The sequence below is a fragment of the Notothenia coriiceps genome, unplaced genomic scaffold (assembly GCF_000735185.1).
Source record: "Notothenia coriiceps isolate Sejong01 unplaced genomic scaffold, NC01 NC01_scaffold00037244, whole genome shotgun sequence".
Classification (NCBI taxonomy): Eukaryota; Metazoa; Chordata; class Actinopteri; order Perciformes; family Nototheniidae; genus Notothenia; species Notothenia coriiceps.
In genome coordinates this window covers 11,020,557-11,039,162 of record NW_011369945.1, presented here as the reverse complement: position 1 = coordinate 11,039,162, position 18,606 = coordinate 11,020,557, and the positions used below count along the sequence as shown (strand labels likewise).

Sequence of the window (18,606 nt, the reverse complement as noted above, 5' to 3'; positions counted from 1 at the left end):
CTAACAATTTGTATTACACGGCTTTAGTTGAATACTCCCTTCTGATTGTAAATTCTTAACATGTGACACGTTGTTAATACAGTACAGACCGCTGTCAAGGACTATAATGAAGGTTGCTAAGGAGGATCAAGAAAGAGACAGGGAAAGAGGTTAAAAGACGGAGCGCTGGACGTCAGATAAATCATCAGAAGAAGGCAGAGAGGAAGTAAACAATAACAGGACACGGAATGGGCTCTGTAGTTTGTTTAGTATGACCGTGTAATAAGCGGGATAATGTGCAGCGAGGCGGTCATTATGGGGAAAAGAACACCCGACAGAAGGGGAAACACCAGGTTTACTAATCAACTCGCACAAATTTTCTCTGGTGTCGGAATGTCTCGCGATGTTAGTGGATTCTTAAAAAACAAAACACCATTTAATTTCGGGTTAAAATGTGTTGTAACTGCGTTACTGAGAATTGTAATGGGTAGTATATTACCCAAAAGTCATTAGTAATGCCTTACATTACTTCGTTACAGCAAAAGGTAATACATTACTGTAACTGTTACTTTTGTAACAAGTCACACCCAACACTGCACATCAATACTTAACATTCACACTAGACCTATTTTATGTGTTTTGTTAAGTTGCGTACTATAATTTTCCCATATTTTACAAACAACTTTCAAATCTAGAAAGCCCCTTTTTAATTTGGTCGTATGTTTATGGTGGCATCCCACATACGCATGTGTCTGTCGGAAGGTATAATCAATCGACTTTTTATCCAGTTTTAAGACTAATTTTGTGATACAATTACATTTTTGGGATTTAGTATGTGTTTGACAACATGTTTCAACATGATAAAGGATTGTAGTCACAGGACTTTGTCATCAATTTGACCAATCAGTAAGTTACAGCCAGAAAGCCCAAAGAAACACTGATTTTGAATGTGAAATAGCTTCATTCAGTGTTTTCACACATTTTTAATCACTGTTGTTTTTTGATGGTAGACCAAACTCTCAGACTCTGAGAGTACACACACACACACACACACACACACACACACACACACACACACACACACACACACACACACACACACACACACACACACACACACACACACACCTACCTCTTTAAGTTACAACCTTTAACACAACCTTCTCCTTCCACTCTTCTTCTCCTTCACTGTAGCTGCTGGGTCTGCCAGACATAGAGGACGACAGTTTTGAGCACTACCACGCTGACATGGAGGGGGAACCGGGGCCGGACCACCAGCAGATGGGGGTCAGCCAGCAGTGATGAAACCCCGAGATGAGGCCTGCAGCTGCGGCAGAGCTGCGCCAAAGCTCTGGGCCTCAACTCATCAGCCCAAAACACTTACACTCTAATCCAAACACACACACTTACGGCCAACTTGCTAAAAATGCAGCACCATGTTCTTGAATGTCAGTGGCTTTGCTTCCCAAAGAGTGCACTCTGTTGCACTGTATTGACCCCCCCCCCCAACACACACACACACACACACACACACACACACACACACACACACACACACACACACACACACACACACACACACACACACACACTGGGGCTACATGAGCAGTAGCCACGTGCAATGCAAGTATCATAATCATTCAACATCTGGTTAGTTAAAGTTCCACAGCACAGCAATATTACATCAGCCTCAGCTGGGTTTGTTATGCAGAAAAACAGAAAGATGTTACCGCAATACACACACACGCACACGCACACACACACACACACACACACACACACACACACACACACACACACTTCCCCCGTGACTTTGGAGATGAATGTGACCGATAACCTACTTTCTCTGCCAGTCTGTTGACACAGAGGATACACGAGAGCTAGCTGAAAAAACGAACGGGCGAAAAACTGACAGTTTGTGGCTACGTGAGGCAACTGCAGTGACGCAGATTTAGAGAAAGAAAATAATAAAAAGAGGGGGAGAGGAGGAAGGAGGGGAAGTTTTACACTTCAAACAAGACGACACTGAGAAAACTGAAAAGTTGACTTAAATTAAATGTGTTATGTCAACAGATTTCACATAACTGTGTTGACATAATACATTTAAGGCAACGTTTCCTTTTTTTCAGTGAACTTAGGGATGTATAGCTGTGATGTAGATTCAGATGGGGCAGCTCTAAAACTAGTTTTAAATACATGGTTAAAATTGTCGCATAGATTACAGTAAAAAAAGCATTTTTACACCATGTGGAAATCAAAGTGTGCGGCTTTACAGTAGCATGGATCATTTCTTGAGGTTTCTTAATGTTTCAAAGGCAGTGCACCTCAAAGAGTCACGTAATGAGGACGTTTTTAATCAATGTTACTATCATATGACCATCACAACAAAGGCCCATGCTGCAGCTTAAGCCCTTCCCCAGGCTCATTGTCATATGACACCCTTATGTCCTGTAGTCTTCCTGCTTGTTCACAGTGTGCCCTTCTTTCTTAGCACAGTTATAATGACTTCCCAAATCTAGCCACAATTTTGTTTTGGCGTGTGTTGTTTTTGAATTTATTGGCTCCTTTTACAAGGTTTTCTCTTAAGCATAAAGTGCACACCTAATTCCCTAAATGATATCACATGGGGGGAGATAATATTTGTTGCCTGCCACCTTCTGCCTGCCCTGTTATCTCTTATCTCACAGTGTGTTGTTGTATGTCACATCCAGCGCAACGCTTCCTTGCCTTTCAAGCACACATGCAAGACTGTTTTCAGAGATTCATCTTTAGCCTGTTTTCTTTGGCTTGTAAATGTTGTCCTTTTTTATTTGAATGTGTTACCATGCAGTGTATCTTTTGTTTGTCCTCCGATGTGTGTGGAATTGTTCAATAAACCGTGTGAACAGAGTGTTCCTCGAGCATGTTTCTTTATTTACACAAGTTAATGGAAGACAAAGCGCCAAACATGTAGGGCTTTTGGTATCACAGTGGGCTGGTGAACTGCTGCTCTGCCAACAGCCCGCTGGTGTTGCTGGGATTGACGTCACGCGCCACCTGACGCTCACCGTCAGGGCTGCGTCAAGCTGTAGACGGGTTACTACAGACAGGAAGCTACAGGAAGGCCTTCAAAGTAAAAGCACACATTGTATCTGCTAAAAAGGTGGTAGCTTTTTCTGAACTACTTACAAAAGCAAAATACTGGACTACCAAACTGTAGTCTATTGAAGATTTGTATCTATATCTGCAGATGACTTTTGAAAGATACACATCATATACAACAATATTTTACACATCTCTAATAGTGGAAGAAGTCCTTGTGCAATTCATGTTATAGTTTTTTAATTTTGGATGAACTGACCATTAAATGTTCCACTTTTTGAGAATAATCAGACAACCCTCAAAAGTCTCTCGTTATTTTTTTTAAAATGTCAGTCACATTCAGTCAGACCACAAAGGGGCAACAGGAAAACAGAATATTTAAACTCCTTTGTGACAATTTATTTTAGTGTTAAAGACTCATTGTCTACAGCGCATTTAGTAAAAGGGGAATTTTTTTAACCTAAATAGGCCTATGCCAGGCTTTTCTTTTTTATCTAACATATTGTGATAATAGGTGGCTGAAGACACTTTAGGTCTATCAGTAGATTTGTTTTAGGAGACCATTTCCTCAGTGAGCGCAGTATTCATTTTGTTTGAGAAACTAGTAGGAAGTAGTTTATGGTTTTAAATAATACACTGATGTATTATTTGATGTATGATATTTTAAAAACATGGAATTTATTTCACTATAACATTTACTTTTACAGTTTGTAAACATATGTTTTGCACAAGTGGTGTGTTCACTGCTTTTACTTTGAAGGCGAGTGTATAATGTCCCGGTTAACTGCGTGTAGTTTGACAGAGCTGCTTCACTGGGGGAGGAGGGCAATCCCTGCTTTTATTTTTCTTTCCAGACGGCCACAGTTGAGCACAAAAACAAACTTGAACCAGACGAACTGTGGGGCACTTGCTCTAATGCGCTCGTCTGAAGTGGAGCAACTGAAGGCTTTTATCTGAAGATATTTTTTCCATTGTTGGAACAAAAAAAAAAGGGAAGGGCTCTGCTAAGAAAAAAAAACAACCATTGGGAAATTAAGTTATGCGTAAGTGATTGCGCATTTTACGCACAAGGCTCAACGTGAAACTTTAACATGTTGGATCACCTCGCCTTTGTTGTTGTGCACATACTCGGCTTTATTTCCTTTGTTGCTGTCAGTCTTTCAGAAGTCACCATGTCTCGTGGCTAAACACTTTAAATCGCACACACAACCTGAGGAGGTGAGACTGACAAAGCATGGGTGCCAAACAGAGCAACCCGGTATTTGATGGCAGAACTCGGGCTTATTCCAGCTCTGATCTCCCATCTGGAAACTCCAGCGGAGGAGGAAGAATCGCTGGGTTTAGGTACACTAATGGACCAGATGGCCCTCGGATCCGATACACAGGTGGGGGTCCAACCAGCTCCGGACTCAGTATTCCGACCAGTGGCAGGTCAGGGTCGCATGTTCTCAATCAGAGCCTCGATGGCCCGGATGGTGAGGAGGAAGGCGAGCTGTCTCCGGAGGGCCACAGGTTGCTGGTCGGCTCTCTACCGGCTCACCTGTCCCCTCGCCTGCTGGGAGGTAAGATTGGACCGAATATCGACTAGAAATTCGTTTTATTCTGGGACTATCGATGAGTTGATATAATCTGCTGAGATGAAAACTCCACTAAGAGTCGTGCATACGAATCAGTTTGATATTTTTGTTTACCAAAGATGTGCCTAAAAGTTTATTGAAAAGAAGTCTGAAAAAAGCAATACAAAAAAAGAACAAATATGACTGAATAACAAACAATTGTCGACTATAAGAGAGGGCAGCTCTAGACAAAGTCCTAACAGTGACTCCACAATGTAAAAACAAAGCCATCACAGTGATACCACTTGCTACTCAGTGCCTATATGATACTTTCTGGTTTCCTTATTGTTCCTGAAGTACACTTTATGTGTTACAGCAAGTAGAGACACAATAGTGCTGGGAATCCAACTAACTAGTTGTTTAATTATCAATTAATCTGGGGGTTATGGTTTGAAACTATAGTTTGGTTAAACTAAATGTCAGAAAATATTTCGAAAAAGGCCATGCCATTTTCTCAAAGTCCATGATGATTTCTTTAAATGTCTTGTGTTGACAGTCCAAAACCCACAGACCCTCAGATGAATGTGGTATACAGAAAAAGAGAAGAGCAAGGATATCTGTTCTCTTTGCTACACTTTGTTCTTATCTTCCTCAACGGCCATTTTTTTCCACACATGTTGCTTAACTGTAATTTTTAGCTTCATGGCACTCAGTATTAGTTCAGAGTCAACATGTAAGTTCATGTAGGATATCATAAATTTTTGTGACAAGATGTCATAATAATATATATATATCCATCACAATTGCTTTCAAAATCACTTAGTATTTTTCCATTTGACATATGATACCAGGCATATGGTAATAGCAGTCTGATGACTGAGCCCTTTGTTTAGCACCTCTGCACTTTTATTGAAGCCACAGGTGGTTCAGCTGTACTGTACTGCCGTTACTCTCTTCTCTGTCTCGCAAAAACTGACCTGTTTTTCACTGAGAAGGAAGAGTGCATTATGTAGGTCAGCAGATAAGAGCTTCCTGCTGGTTACACATTGCCTGACACACACACACACACACACACACACACAGACTTCCCGAATCTGCAAGTCTAGCTGTTTCTCAACTGGTGTTGTGTCTATAGACCAGACCACAGCACAAAATAAGACTAATACGGTTACAGCACTCCAGCATCCATATCATTTGTTATCAACAAACACTTCTTAACTAAATATCTCACTAGTGTTTACGGAATCCTTAAATCAGTTCTCGTAAATGCTCCAGTTTCCTTGTGTTTCATAACGTGGTCAATAAATCTACATCTGAATACTCCCCTTCCTTTTGATCACTGGCCAAAGGTAATTTCCCTAATGAGGAAGTATAATCATTAATAAGATCATCAGTAACCTTTGCTCCTCAGAGTCTTGTGATTGAGACCCTGCAGGCCTGTCATTGTGTCCGAAAACAAATTACTCAAACATGAGGTTCACATCAGGCAACAAAATAACACATTTGTTGTCCCCTATCTTGACTGAAGGGATAAAATGGCAAATAGGAGGCTAGTTTATCTCAGGTCAAGCAGCTCCTGGCCTATAAAGCTTTGTGTATGTGGGTTCAATTATGAATAGATAGTTCATTTGAATATTAAGACCTCTCTCCAGGAAATGTTTGCACTTAGTTTATAAACAGGAGGATTTTATGATTATGTAAGCAGATTGTAACCGATTACTTAAAGCAGACGGTTAGATATTTAGTGCCTGGAGGTATGAGGTCATGCAGGTCTGCGTAAGATCAATCCTATCCACAACTGTCCCACGCTCTCCCTCTGTTGTTTACATATCAATAAAAACGTATCGGAGACATCTGGGTGCTCACGGTCTTGTCTTTGTGTTTTCCTCCACAGGATTCCACTGTCCTGTTTGCTCCAAGTTTATGGCGTCGGATGAAATAGAGAAACACCTGCTCATGTGTTTCAGCAAAACACGGCTCACCTACAACAGTAAGGAACTAAGCGGGAAAGTGCAAGAGGGCATGGGGGAGTCGTAAAGTGGAAGGAGCTGTTGTTAGCACAGCTAATTATGTGCATATATTATTTTATAAAAATAGACATGCAAAAGAACACATGCAAGTGAACAGTCAGAGTGGACACCAGGACTGTAGATGTCCATTATTATGATCCTTTACTTAAGTTGAAGTTGCAGTACTACAATGTTAATATACTCAATTTCAACTCATGCAAGTACTTCTGATGGAGGATAATTGCCTTTTTCAGAGTTTAAACAATTCCAGGTCAACTTAAGCTGAAAGCAAAAGTCCTGAGTCTTTTTCCTCCATATATTGTTTTATTTAAAAGATTAACAATACGCTGAAAATAACCTCGATATACAGTATTTTACAGGGAAACCAACAAACAAAATGGTGGAAAACTCAACATGCATTTAAATAATAGATATGTTTGTTTTCTCTTTTAAAAAAACATCTTGTGACCACTCGTATTTATCTTTAAATCCCCCACTTCAGGAACCACTGATGATCTTATTTTATCTTAATATTTATTTTTACATATTTTAACACATTACTTTGGGAGTTGGATTAAAATGGTTCAAGTGGTTGACATGGACCTCTAACTACTTTATTTTCTGTTGGGTAGTTCAACCAATTACAATACAATTTTTTTTTTATAGAATTATCAAATGTTTTAAAAAGAAATTTAAACTATTTTACTTCAACTGTATAGTATAGTTGAAGGTAGACGGGTTGACATGCAGCAAGTTAGTGAACATGGTGGGATAGTCTTGTTAACGTAACATATTAACTTTACAAGGTAACTATTAACTATAGCTGTCAAATAAATGTATTGAAGGAGAAAGGACCGTATGTACCTCTTTAATGCAATGAAGTAAAAGTGCTGTATAAGGCTGCATAGAGTAGAGCTACAAGTTCCTGAATTAATCACTTAATTCCATATAAAGGGTATTTATCTACTCTGCTGCACTGCCCTTTGCTTCCCTTCTTCAAATACAATGCTATGTCTTATTATTTATTTTACTGGATCATGAAGAAATAGTAATTCACAAAGTCTTGAAATGAAATTGTGTAGGTAAACTTGTAAAAATGTAAAATAACACATTTCCCACACAATTGCACCTGCAAGATGTTAGAGAGTGCAGCAAGTTAATATGCAGCTGTATATTGACACACCCCGTCAGTGTGCTCACACACAGGAAAGGCACACATCTTGTCTGCATACATTCACAAGTCACCACACACACACTCTCTGCAGGTAGAGACATTTCAGGCTTCACAGTGGTGCATTTATAAAAACAAGAATAGATTTCTCCACATTTCCAAGTGTTGTTGCATGTGCAGAGACTTGCACACACCCACTGCAACATGCATGTTACTGATAAATGCAGTAGATGCCGCTCACAGACTGCACAGTGTTTCCTAGCTTACCACAGGCATACAGAAGTGTTTTTTAAAGTCTACCTTAGTCATTTTTTAAATGTTTGCATGAAGAAGCTAAAAACAGTCACTCCTTTGCTTCAGGTGTTGACACTAAGGCCTGTCATAGCTAACTATGCACATAAACATGTGACACCAAAGTATATTGAACACACCAAATATACCATTAGAGAAAAGTATAATAAAAAGTGAAACTATGTTCTAAATATTACAATCTATTCCCACTAGTGACTGCATATTTAATCACCACAACACTGACAGTGATACCAGTTTTCATGTGGGCACAGACAGACATTCTGGTACCAAAGGTTAAACAGATGGTTGTGCAAGATTATGTTACTGAAACATCTGATGCGTGTCATTTGGTGTGCGAGGAAGCTCTTTTTCTCAGTTTGCTCAGTCTGTGCGTATTGTCTTGCTCAGAGGACATCCTGTCCAGAGACTCTGGGGAGTGTGCCATCTGTTTAGACGAGATGGAGCTGGGAGAAACCATCGCCAGGCTGCCCTGCCTCTGCATCTACCATAAAAGGTAGCTCTCACACACACACACACACACACACACACACACACACACACACACACACACACACACACACACACACACACACACACACACACACACACACACACACACACATAAATAAGCAGATTGTGGTTGGGAATAGGTTGACAAATGCACCAACTGTAAAACAAATCATGACTACCAGAGCTTCATTGATAGCATACAAGCATGAGAGTGGTGATGTGACTAATCTCCCACTGAATAGTCGCTTAGAGTTAGGCTCATCACTTTGATTTTGAAGTATAAAGTCTGTACTGAAGTTATAGTTTAGCGATGTTTCATAATGGAAAAAAAACAATAACTAATACAGGACCAACGGTCAACAGAATATGTCTGAACCTAGCCCATCCTCTTTGCCTTTTCTACAAACCCTGACAACAGGTGTTCTAAATACAATAAACCACTCCCATGTTACTATTGCCAGAAGTGACCAATTACGAATGTGTGCTACCAAATGATACCAAAAAACAATAAACAGAGGCTAACTAAGCATTTTTGGCTCCTACAAGTGGTATGAGTCTTTTGGAGAGAAAAACAAGCGTATTTCTACAAATATTAAACTATTAGTTAAGCAAGAATGCACTCTGTTGGAGCTATTTTTTACTTTTGTGCAAGGCACTGACATACATATTTTAATTAAAACATACCAAAGATAAAATACAGGTGGATAGAGAAGCATTGTTTCAAGAAAAGGTTGTAGTTCAATTAATACAATAACTGAAGATATGCAGAAGTGACATGTGTCTTGAGGACCAGAACGACTTGAATATAAGTAAAACGTTTATTTATTTATCTCAAGTAATAATTTAACATTTGGCAGATTATTTATTCACTAGGATATTTAAAAAAAATGCTGGAATATTCTTAAGAATCAAAAGTAAATTGCTCTTCGAAAGAATGTATATTAAATGACAAATCAAATTAATTCCAATTCTGGGCAGAAATACACAACATATATCACAATACAATCTGTTATCTTGACGGGCCTAGTATGTATTTTTTCACTTATTTTGATCACACAAGACACAAATCTCTCCTGTTTGTGTTTCAGGTGTATAGACGAATGGTTTGAGGTGAATCGCTCGTGCCCGGAGCATCCCTCCGACTAGGAGCTGCAGGAGTCCAGTTTCAGTCTCCTGTGCCCTGACCTCAACCCAACACTGTCTGTTCAGCCGAGCTTCTGCGCTCCTCAGGGATTGTTAGACATTAATGCGCACAGGATTTTTCATAAATGCCTCGTGGAACAGCGATGGACTTTGGATATTTTCCTCTAGACGTCGTGGGACGTTCAAAGAACCACTGGTGGAGTCGTTTTGGCTCCAGAAAATATGTGAATGTTCATAATGCCACCTACTGGCATAAAGTGGGTTCATGCATACTTGGATCTGAACTTTTTTTTGCTGAACAGGGTGTGGTTTTATAGCAGAGAGGACTTGTATAACCAACCTGGTGCAAGAGGTATGTCTCTTTTCAGACTGTTCAAACTTGATCTGAAGGCTGATGTTGTGCAATGTGAAAAAACAGCCATTCAGAATTTAAAGAATGCCGCTGTCAGCCTTAAGGGATGATTACAGTGTTGATGGTATTTAGAAAACAGATCGTAATGATATTGTGAAGATGGTGAAATCATTTCTCATTAAACAATCAAGTGTCCTAGATCAAAATAGACTAACGCTGAGTGGTCTAAATTTGTCAATCATTCGTCCATTCAGAACCACAGTAACGTGATTGTGTAGTTGCGTGGTGGAAATAAAGACAAAACATATCTAATTTTGATTTATACTCTAAGGAGTGCCATAATATGCTGCTATGTCATAGACTGGAATGTTTTTCATATAACCTTTAAACGTTTGTCCGTTGTACTTTCTATTTGTACTGTAATGAATTGCACAACAATACATGTTTTGTCTTTGTGTCTCTGTACTCTATATACTATTAAATATTTTAATAATTTATCTACATGTAATGGTAATGAGTTATCCCGCGAACAGATGCATTTTCACCGTCCGAGATGAATGAAAATAGGAGGAAGATTCAGAAGGGAAATGAGACAATAATTTATTTTTTAAAAGATATACATTTTTAGGGTCTATACTTCCGGAAATAATGTTTACACAGACAGTCAACAGTTTGAAGACATGAAATCATGAAAGAATTTCTACTACATCTTTAAACTTTAAAAATGTTAAACCAAGACAGCTGATCTCTCAATTTCTATCACTGAGAGATGGCAATGAATATAAGTGATGACTCAAGTGAGCAAACTGGGGATAAACTGGATCATGTGTCCTCTTTGATTGAGGAATGTTCAGCTTTTAATTTACTTAAGGTGCTGCAGAGATAATAACTCAGTACAACTGTGTCTATATTTTGTTATAAAACGGATGAGGGTGTTCACTATATAGCTTAGAAAAAAAAGTCTGTCAGTCTGTTTTCCACATTTATTTAAGTATGGCCTTGGTCAAGAATGTTTGAAGCGAGTACCCAAAACATTCCTGATTTGGATTTAAATCAATTACCATGCCTAGTGATGGTTTTCATTTCTCTTTCTTTGTGAGTTAGTCATAAATCAAAATAGATGACCTTTTTTTTTAACTTATCTAATGAGACCGACTTCTCGTTGTGAACGTTTTTAAACACAAAACATTATTTTTGGATGAATGTACTTTTAAATGTTCCAGTTACGTATGTATGCATTTTGCTTTTGTTTTTCCTGTCGTACAGTGACAGGAAAAACAAAAGCAAAATGCATACATACGCGTGACGTAATCACGTTGCGTTCACGTTGATGACGCGGTGCGCGCACACACAACGTTTACGAAAAGGTACACACAGCGGCAGCGATTACTAACGGGTTTTTGTGTAAAATAAGACCCAACAAGCATCGTTTAAATACGAATTCCCTTTCAATTTAAGGTAAGGATTTTCCGCATCAACATTTTTAATTCCTATCTAACTAGTAAAGCTTAATTATTTCCCCTTCTATACTTTACTTTGGCTTACGTCCATTCAAGCTAACTAGCTAGCATGCTAACTGCACATCTCAAACTACGAGCAGAAATCTACATTTACAGCTGAATGTAAACTTAAAGTTACTCTCACTGCCCTCTGATTAAGTAAAGCTAAAGATACATTTGTTTTTTCAGCGTGGGAATCGACATCTAAGGATCAAGATGTCGTACATGCTACCACATCTCCACAATGGCTGGCAGGTCGACCAAGCCATCCTGTCTGAAGAGGACCGGGTGCTGGTGATCCGCTTCGGACACGACTGGGACCCGACCTGCATGAAGATGGACGAGGTTCTCTACAGCATTGCAGAAAAGGTTTGTCCAGTGTCCTATTCAACCTTTTAAATATAGTAGTAGCCCCTCCACTGTTTTTCCATGATCAATAGCATCACACACAGGGGTGGGAGAAGTACTCAGATCTTGTACTTGAGTAAAAAGTCAAGTCAAAGTCAACTTTATTGTCAATCTTCCAGTTTGTGTGTACAGATAGAGAGATCGAAATACCGTTTCATCAAATCCCGAATATAAAAACAAATGTATATAAAAATATGTGTGCAAATATGTATATCTTATATACACAGAGTCAAAGACACATTTTTACATATGCACACATTAAGACCTAAATAAAAACACAACAATTAATATATACAAAATAACGGTCACTTCAATAGTTGAGAATGTACATTAGTGCAAAATTGTATTTGTGCAGATTGTCCAAAAAAGTAGAAGTACCAGAGTGTAGGAATACTTTGTTACGAGTAAAAGTCCTGCAATCAAAATGTTACTCAAGTAAAAGAACAAAAGTATTAGCATCAAAATATACTAAATTAACCAAAAGTAAAAGTAGTCATTCTGCAGATTGGCACATTTGAGAAAAATATATTTATGTTTTGATTGTAGTTATTTATTTAATCGTTTATTTGGCAGGGACAATGCACAGTAATGAACACTTAAAACATTAAAATGTGTCAAGCGTAACAGTGCCAGATTTAGCTTTGAGCTCATTTCCATCTGCAGTCCCTCACATAAAACATTTAAGAAAATTACATTTTACAAACATAGCAAAAACAAATACATGATATGCAAAAAGAGCAAGAACAGCATACACAAGTATTTATGACATGGTAATACAATATAGCAGCTATGACATATAAAGTGCAAGAGGAGATACCCGGGTATTAAAGTGCATTTAGCGGTGATTGCACGTCTGTTTGTTTCTCAACCATTGTTTGAGTTGACCTTTTGAGTTTTTGATGCATTAAAGCAGGGGTGTCAAACTCAAATACAGAGTGGGCCAAAATTCAAAAATGGGTACTAGTCGAGGGCCGGACTGGTTCAATGTTTATTGCAAAACGTATTAAAATGAAGTTATTGCACATATTAAACCTGGAACTAACAAAACTTAAATGATTGTCTATAAAAACAACATTAAACATTAAATAATCAGTTGCATTCATTTCTTATGGCTCTATCCAGAGTCATTTCTTATGATTACATTTTCCCGCAGGCCAACAACAGCTTCTAAAAAACTATTTTCCTCAAAGAACAAACAAAACATGCCCTGTTGTCGCAAGAAAGAAAGTGCAGAAGGAAACATCCATGTAAACTCAGTGTGCTGCTCTGTGATGCTAGTTCAAGCCAGATACTTGGCATCTCATCTTGGGTGCAGGTTCATCAATGTTTGGGCTCAGGCTCTGAGCGGAGGAAACCCTCATGATTGAGTGAAGATGTGGGTGCAATATACCGGCAGGCCAGATCTAATAGTCATTTTAAAAAATCCTGCGGGCCGAAATGAAATCCACCAAGGGCCCGATTTGGCCCCCGGGCCTTGAGTTTGACACATGTGCATTAAAGTGTTCTCAAAGCTGGTAAAGGTGCAGCTACTTTGAATGACTTTGTATACTGCAGGGTAGCTCGTGAATTTACTCCAGGTGGAACTAAAGTCTGATTAATACGTTGTTTACATTTCACATCATTAATCCAAATCTACAAAGAAACTAAAGGTGAGATACATGTAGCGGAGTAAAAGAGCAAGATTTACCTCTGAATTGTAGTGGAGTAGAAATATAACGTAGCAGAACATGGAAATACTCAACTAAAGTACAGGTACCCTTAAAATTGTACTGAAGCACCGTAGTTGAGTAAATAAACATAGTTACTTTAATCCAGTGACGAAGATCTGCTGTAACAGCTTTCTATAGAGACAGCATTCTATCCGTATCATAAAGCAGCACGGAAATCACATTAAAAAATGAAGAAGTTTATAATTCTGACTTAAACTTTGTATTTCAGTCAAATGCATTGTTTTATTATACACTCTAATGTTCACTCTCAAATGATATAAGTGCATAAACCTGGAACTGAATTACAGTTATGATCAGCTGTTAAATAGTTCACTGTTAAATATACACGTTAGCATTAACCTCACACACATTGATACTCAGGCAGAGGCTGCTGTACAAGGTGCCATCTGCTCAGGAACCTTGAATTTCCTTTAGTTAGTTGGGGTAAATGTTGGCAAAAATGTATTTGCAAGGAATAGTTTATTCTATACGTACAAAAACTATGATACTATTTCAGATCAACTGTATAATGAAACCTTTCCAAATCCTTGGTGGTTATTACATATTCAGCCTTTTAGCTCCAACATGAGTGTTACAGATTCTAGTTCGACTTAACCTCAGCTGAAAATCATATACATTTTTTCAAGGTAGCTAAGTGAACATCATACAAGGGTCCTTTCCTGGGATGCTTCATATTTTTTCTAGGGCAGATTTATGTTGTCTTCTGAAGGGATGTGAAGATTCATCACCATGTTCATCTCGGTAATCACAGATTCATCACCATATTCATCTTGGCGGTTTATTACAGATTCCCATTACAGTGTGTTATGTTGGGGTTGTCTTACTCTGTCAGCAGTGTGGAGGCTGTTTTCAGGACATGCTGCTCAAAGCTATACAGATGTTAAAAAGCTGAGGCAGAGAAATCATGTTTCAAAGCTGTAACTTATTCTCTTTTGAAAGCATATTTAGACATGCCCATTCTTTTCACCAGTGCACTAAAAAGGTGAGGTAAAAGAGGTTCGTAGCAGTCCACGAACAGTATGTTAAGCACTAGTTCATATCGTCCATTGATTGAACTAAGATGGTTGACTGAACAAGTCTAGGATAAAAGGTGCATTTTGAGATGGGATTTTAAAGCATGGTCAGCGTACTTTTCAGCAACTCATTCCAGTTTGGGGGGCTACAACTGCAAAGTCTTGATCTCCCATGTGCTTTAAATGTGATTTTGGGAGAACCCACATGTCAGCAGACCTGAGTGACCTAAATGGGACCTTGATGTATTGTAAAGGGTCAGAGAAAGGTAGTAAGCAAACAATAACATCTTTAAATCAATCTTAAAACGTACAGGAAGTCCGTGAAGGGAGGCCTGTTCTGACTTGCCTGTTCCGGATAAAGACGAGCTGATAACATGAGTGTTATCAGGTGGCCATTGTAATGTAAATAACACAAATATGACATGTATTCAATTGAACTGGCTAAGCAGATGCTGTTATTTGTAAACAAAACAAAAACACAATAGTCTAGGTAGGAGAACTATTCTGATCCATATTGTAAATAGCGTAAATCCGTTGTGCTGCTCAGCCTGTAATGTTGAATACTTTGCTTTTCTTTGATGATAGTTTTTAATATTTCATTATGCTACTGTGAACTGGAAAATTAATTGCTGCCATTTGTAAACAAAAACATTAGTTAAAAAAAGAAGTATTTAGATAAATCAAGTAACTAGCCTTCCCTCGTTGTGTTGTTCAGCCTGTAATGTTTGCTGTTCATAATGATGGCTTGCTGTGTTATTAATATTCTACATATGTATTTCCCGACAGGTGAAGAATTTTGCCGTCATCTACCTGGTGGACATCACAGAAGTGCCCGACTTCAACAAGATGTACGAGTTGTACGACCCCTGCACCGTCATGTTCTTCTTTAGGTGAGCGCTCAATGGCTTTCATGTCAAAATCAATAAAACCCTTGTATAATAATCTGATTTAGAAGAACCAGGTTGCTGTTTGAAGACCTTCTCATGTCCGCTCCTGCCTGTCATTGAGAACTTAACGTTTGTGTCTCTACAGGAACAAACACATCATGATTGATTTGGGCACCGGCAACAACAACAAGATTAACTGGACGATGGAGGACAAGCAGGAGATGATTGACATTGTGGAAACAGTTTACCGTGGAGCGAGAAAAGGACGAGGTCTGGTGGTGTCTCCCAAGGATTACTCTACAAAATACAGATACTGATTTTTACTTTTTCCACCTTTTTTGGATGTTTTTTTTGTTGACATGACACAGAGACTACATTTATGGAAGAACATTTGTTTTCCGCCAGTGAAACAAGACAACATTCTTGTTAATGATCATGTTTGTGCTGAATTGTGTCATCCATGTTTGTGGAGTGTACATTGTTGAGTTATTCAATTTCTTCAACAATAAAAGTGTTTTTTCGTAAACCGTAATTTCTTGGAAACAGGTGCTAAAGAAAGCAGTCAGTGTAACATTCTTCATATCTGGATATTGTAATAAATGGATGGTGGTGGTTGTTAGGGAATCATTTGCTTAGGTATTCAACCTTCGACACAGTACATCATTTTCTCCTTTCACTGTCTCCTTTCCCACGGCCTTGGGTATTGCTGCTATCTCTCTTAAGGAGGAGCAGCTTGGGCGCGTTGTTGTTGCCAGTCTACAGAGCACAAGCCGCTATGAGGTAGTTTACTGTTCAGGGGACGTAGGTTCCCAGGCGAACATTATTTTCTATGGACGAGAGCTCTAGTTAGATTCAGGGTCCATATTTGTTTAGTCTCACTGATAAAGAATGTTGATCATTACACTCCGAACTAGTTAAAACATAGAGCTGCAGAAGAGTTCTTCAGCATTTATTGTGGGATCTCAAACGTGTGGTCAACTCGTGGCCCGTGACATGTCTTCATGAATTCTCCGGCCGAAGCTCCAAATAAACCGTTCAGTGTTTGCCATCAAAGCTCCAGCTCTCCTCGTGTCTCTGAGCATACTTGTCAACCCTCCCGATTTTCGCGGGAGACTCCCGATTTCATTGCCCTCTCCCGGTTTCCTCCCGGGGTCATATTTCTCCCGGGGTCATATTTCTCCCGATTTCTGACAACATCAGATTTACACACGACTGTTTCCACTCGGACTTTAATACAGCGACACCATTGTTTGGTTTCCATGGTAACACGTCTCTTTAGTAGCGCGCGCAACTCAAAGTCTGAGAGGGTGAGGCAGATATTCACAGAAAACAGAACAAGAATCGACAACTACTCTACTCTCTGCTCACTCCTTTCCTGTAAAATACAGGTCCAGCCCACACATATGCTCCATCAAGGATGGTGCTACAGGCCGCAAGGCAGTGCACTTACAACTACAATAAGCATGTTAATGTTAATCTAACAGCTCCGGCGATCCACTAGCACCCCCCCCCCCCAATTTTGCATTTTGAAACGCTCCCGATTTCTGAGGTCTAAAGGTTGGCAAGTATGTCTCTGAGTCCTGATTCCTGACTCCAATTGCTTCAGAAGTTTCCCCCACAGTGGTTATATCTTTACATATAGAAGTGTTTTGCTGCATAGTTTCAAAGCTGTCCTTTCTACTTCTCTCACAATGGGGAAAACGTTGTGCCATGCTGTAGCCACCCACAAAATGCTTGAAAAACTTTCTGCCCACAGTGTTTAAATTCTACAACAAGCTCATAAGGATTGCTTTCTGCCACATTGTCAGAGATAGAGATTTAACGTGTTCATGTGTGAGAGCTTTTGCGCTGCATAACTTCAATCATCAGCTTTAAAAATCAGGATTGGAAAAATATCATAAACTCTTAAATCAGCTGCAGAGCCTTTTTTATTTAAAATGTCACATAAAGCACATTTTGTAATTGCATTTAACAAAACTTCAAATTTCATTTATTCATTTGGAAACAAATCCAAATGCTCATAAATGTCAAAGTATTTCATTGCACCCAGCTGTAGACATATTTATTCAGTGGTGTAGAAAATGTAAACCTGACATATTAAAGCCTGAAGTCAGAGAGTGCATTTACCTCAAATCTCCATCAGGTGGCGCCAGAGATATTTGGCAGAATCACAGTGCTGCTACAATCCTGCAATACACAAGAAGTTATTTATTTAGCACTTGTGAAAAAAGAACAGTTTAAAGAAAAGGTTTGTTAGGTAATACGGACAAATACATTTAAAATAGTAAATATTTGGCTTTCTGCTAGTTTTCATCTGCAGTCTCTGGAAAGGTAGACACAACACAGTCCTCATGCAATACATCGTAGAAATACCACAAATAGTCAATTTGATCGCAAATCCAAGGTGTGTGAACATTTGAATAATTAGTCCCAATCTATGCAATATAGACGCGCAGTACACGGTAACTGCAAGGGGTAACACAAGGTTTAAAGGCAATTACTGTACTACTGCACTAATGATAAACAAGCCTTTTTTATGGAAACTAATGTATGTTACAAAAACATACAAAATAATTGCACGTACAGCTTTGCTTTTTTGTATATATCTTTACTTAATTATTATGTTTTTAATGCTCAAATTGAAGTATAATCAATTAAATTCCACTGGGACATCAGTCTCATTACAGTTTTCAGTTGTTATCCATCAATGGCAGATATATTGAAATACTGAGAGGAAGGAGCACAGTTGAGAGTATAGGAGTTGGACTCAGTCGATGAGTCTCAATATCAGTTAGCTGTCAGCTCCATCTCTTAGAGCTGCAGACACTGGGACAGAGACAGAGCCCAATTTGTGGAGTGATAAATTAGGTGAAAGGGGATGGACTGTGTGTGTGTGTGTGTGTGTGTGTGTGTGTGTGTGTGTGTGTGTGTGTGTGTGTGTTCGTTCCTGGCACTTCACCACACTCTTTGTTTAAAT

The 18,606-nt window shown here is 38.9% G+C and overlaps 2 protein-coding genes and 1 long non-coding RNA gene across 3 annotated transcripts in view; 2 read left to right on the top strand and 1 right to left on the bottom strand.

Moving 5' to 3' along the window:
• LOC104964683 (uncharacterized) overlaps positions 1 to 2,867 on the bottom strand; it is a 20,749-nt gene extending 17,882 nt beyond the window's left edge. Inside the window, exon 1 of the long non-coding RNA XR_800449.1 lies at positions 1,153 to 2,867. This is a non-coding gene — a long non-coding RNA (uncharacterized lncRNA). The remainder of the gene's footprint in view (positions 1 to 1,152) is intronic.
• A 1,023-nt stretch (positions 2,868 to 3,890) lies between these two features.
• On the top strand, positions 3,891 to 10,532 carry LOC104964682 (E3 ubiquitin-protein ligase ZNRF2). The gene is made up of 4 exons (XM_010793531.1): positions 3,891 to 4,622; positions 6,511 to 6,606; positions 8,496 to 8,601; positions 9,686 to 10,532. The coding sequence occupies exons 1-4, from the start codon at positions 4,295 to 4,297 to the stop codon at positions 9,741 to 9,743; spliced, it is 588 nt and encodes a 195-aa protein (XP_010791833.1). The 5' UTR covers positions 3,891 to 4,294; the 3' UTR covers positions 9,744 to 10,532.
• Positions 10,533 to 11,391: 859 nt separating this feature from the next.
• txnl4a (thioredoxin-like 4A) lies at positions 11,392 to 16,155 on the top strand. Its single transcript, XM_010793530.1, has 4 exons — positions 11,392 to 11,550; positions 11,781 to 11,960; positions 15,529 to 15,632; positions 15,775 to 16,155. The coding sequence occupies exons 2-4, from the start codon at positions 11,808 to 11,810 to the stop codon at positions 15,944 to 15,946; spliced, it is 429 nt and encodes a 142-aa protein (XP_010791832.1). The 5' UTR covers positions 11,392 to 11,550; positions 11,781 to 11,807; the 3' UTR covers positions 15,947 to 16,155.
• Positions 16,156 to 18,606: the final 2,451 nt, after the last annotated feature.

Excerpts from the sequence above, each read along its gene's own strand:
- LOC104964682 (XM_010793531.1), top strand. The coding sequence starts at position 4,295 with ATGGGTGCCAAACAGAGCAACCCGGTATTTGATGGCAGAACTCGGGCT. Across the intron at positions 4,623-6,510 it reads GTCCCCTCGCCTGCTGGGAG|GATTCCACTGTCCTGTTTGC; the intron begins GTAAGATTGGAC and ends TTTCCTCCACAG. Across the intron at positions 8,602-9,685 it reads CTCTGCATCTACCATAAAAG|GTGTATAGACGAATGGTTTG; the intron begins GTAGCTCTCACA and ends TTTGTGTTTCAG.
- txnl4a (XM_010793530.1), top strand. The coding sequence starts at position 11,808 with ATGTCGTACATGCTACCACATCTCCACAATGGCTGGCAGGTCGACCAA. Across the intron at positions 11,961-15,528 it reads TCTACAGCATTGCAGAAAAG|GTGAAGAATTTTGCCGTCAT; the intron begins GTTTGTCCAGTG and ends ATTTCCCGACAG. Across the intron at positions 15,633-15,774 it reads ACCGTCATGTTCTTCTTTAG|GAACAAACACATCATGATTG; the intron begins GTGAGCGCTCAA and ends GTGTCTCTACAG.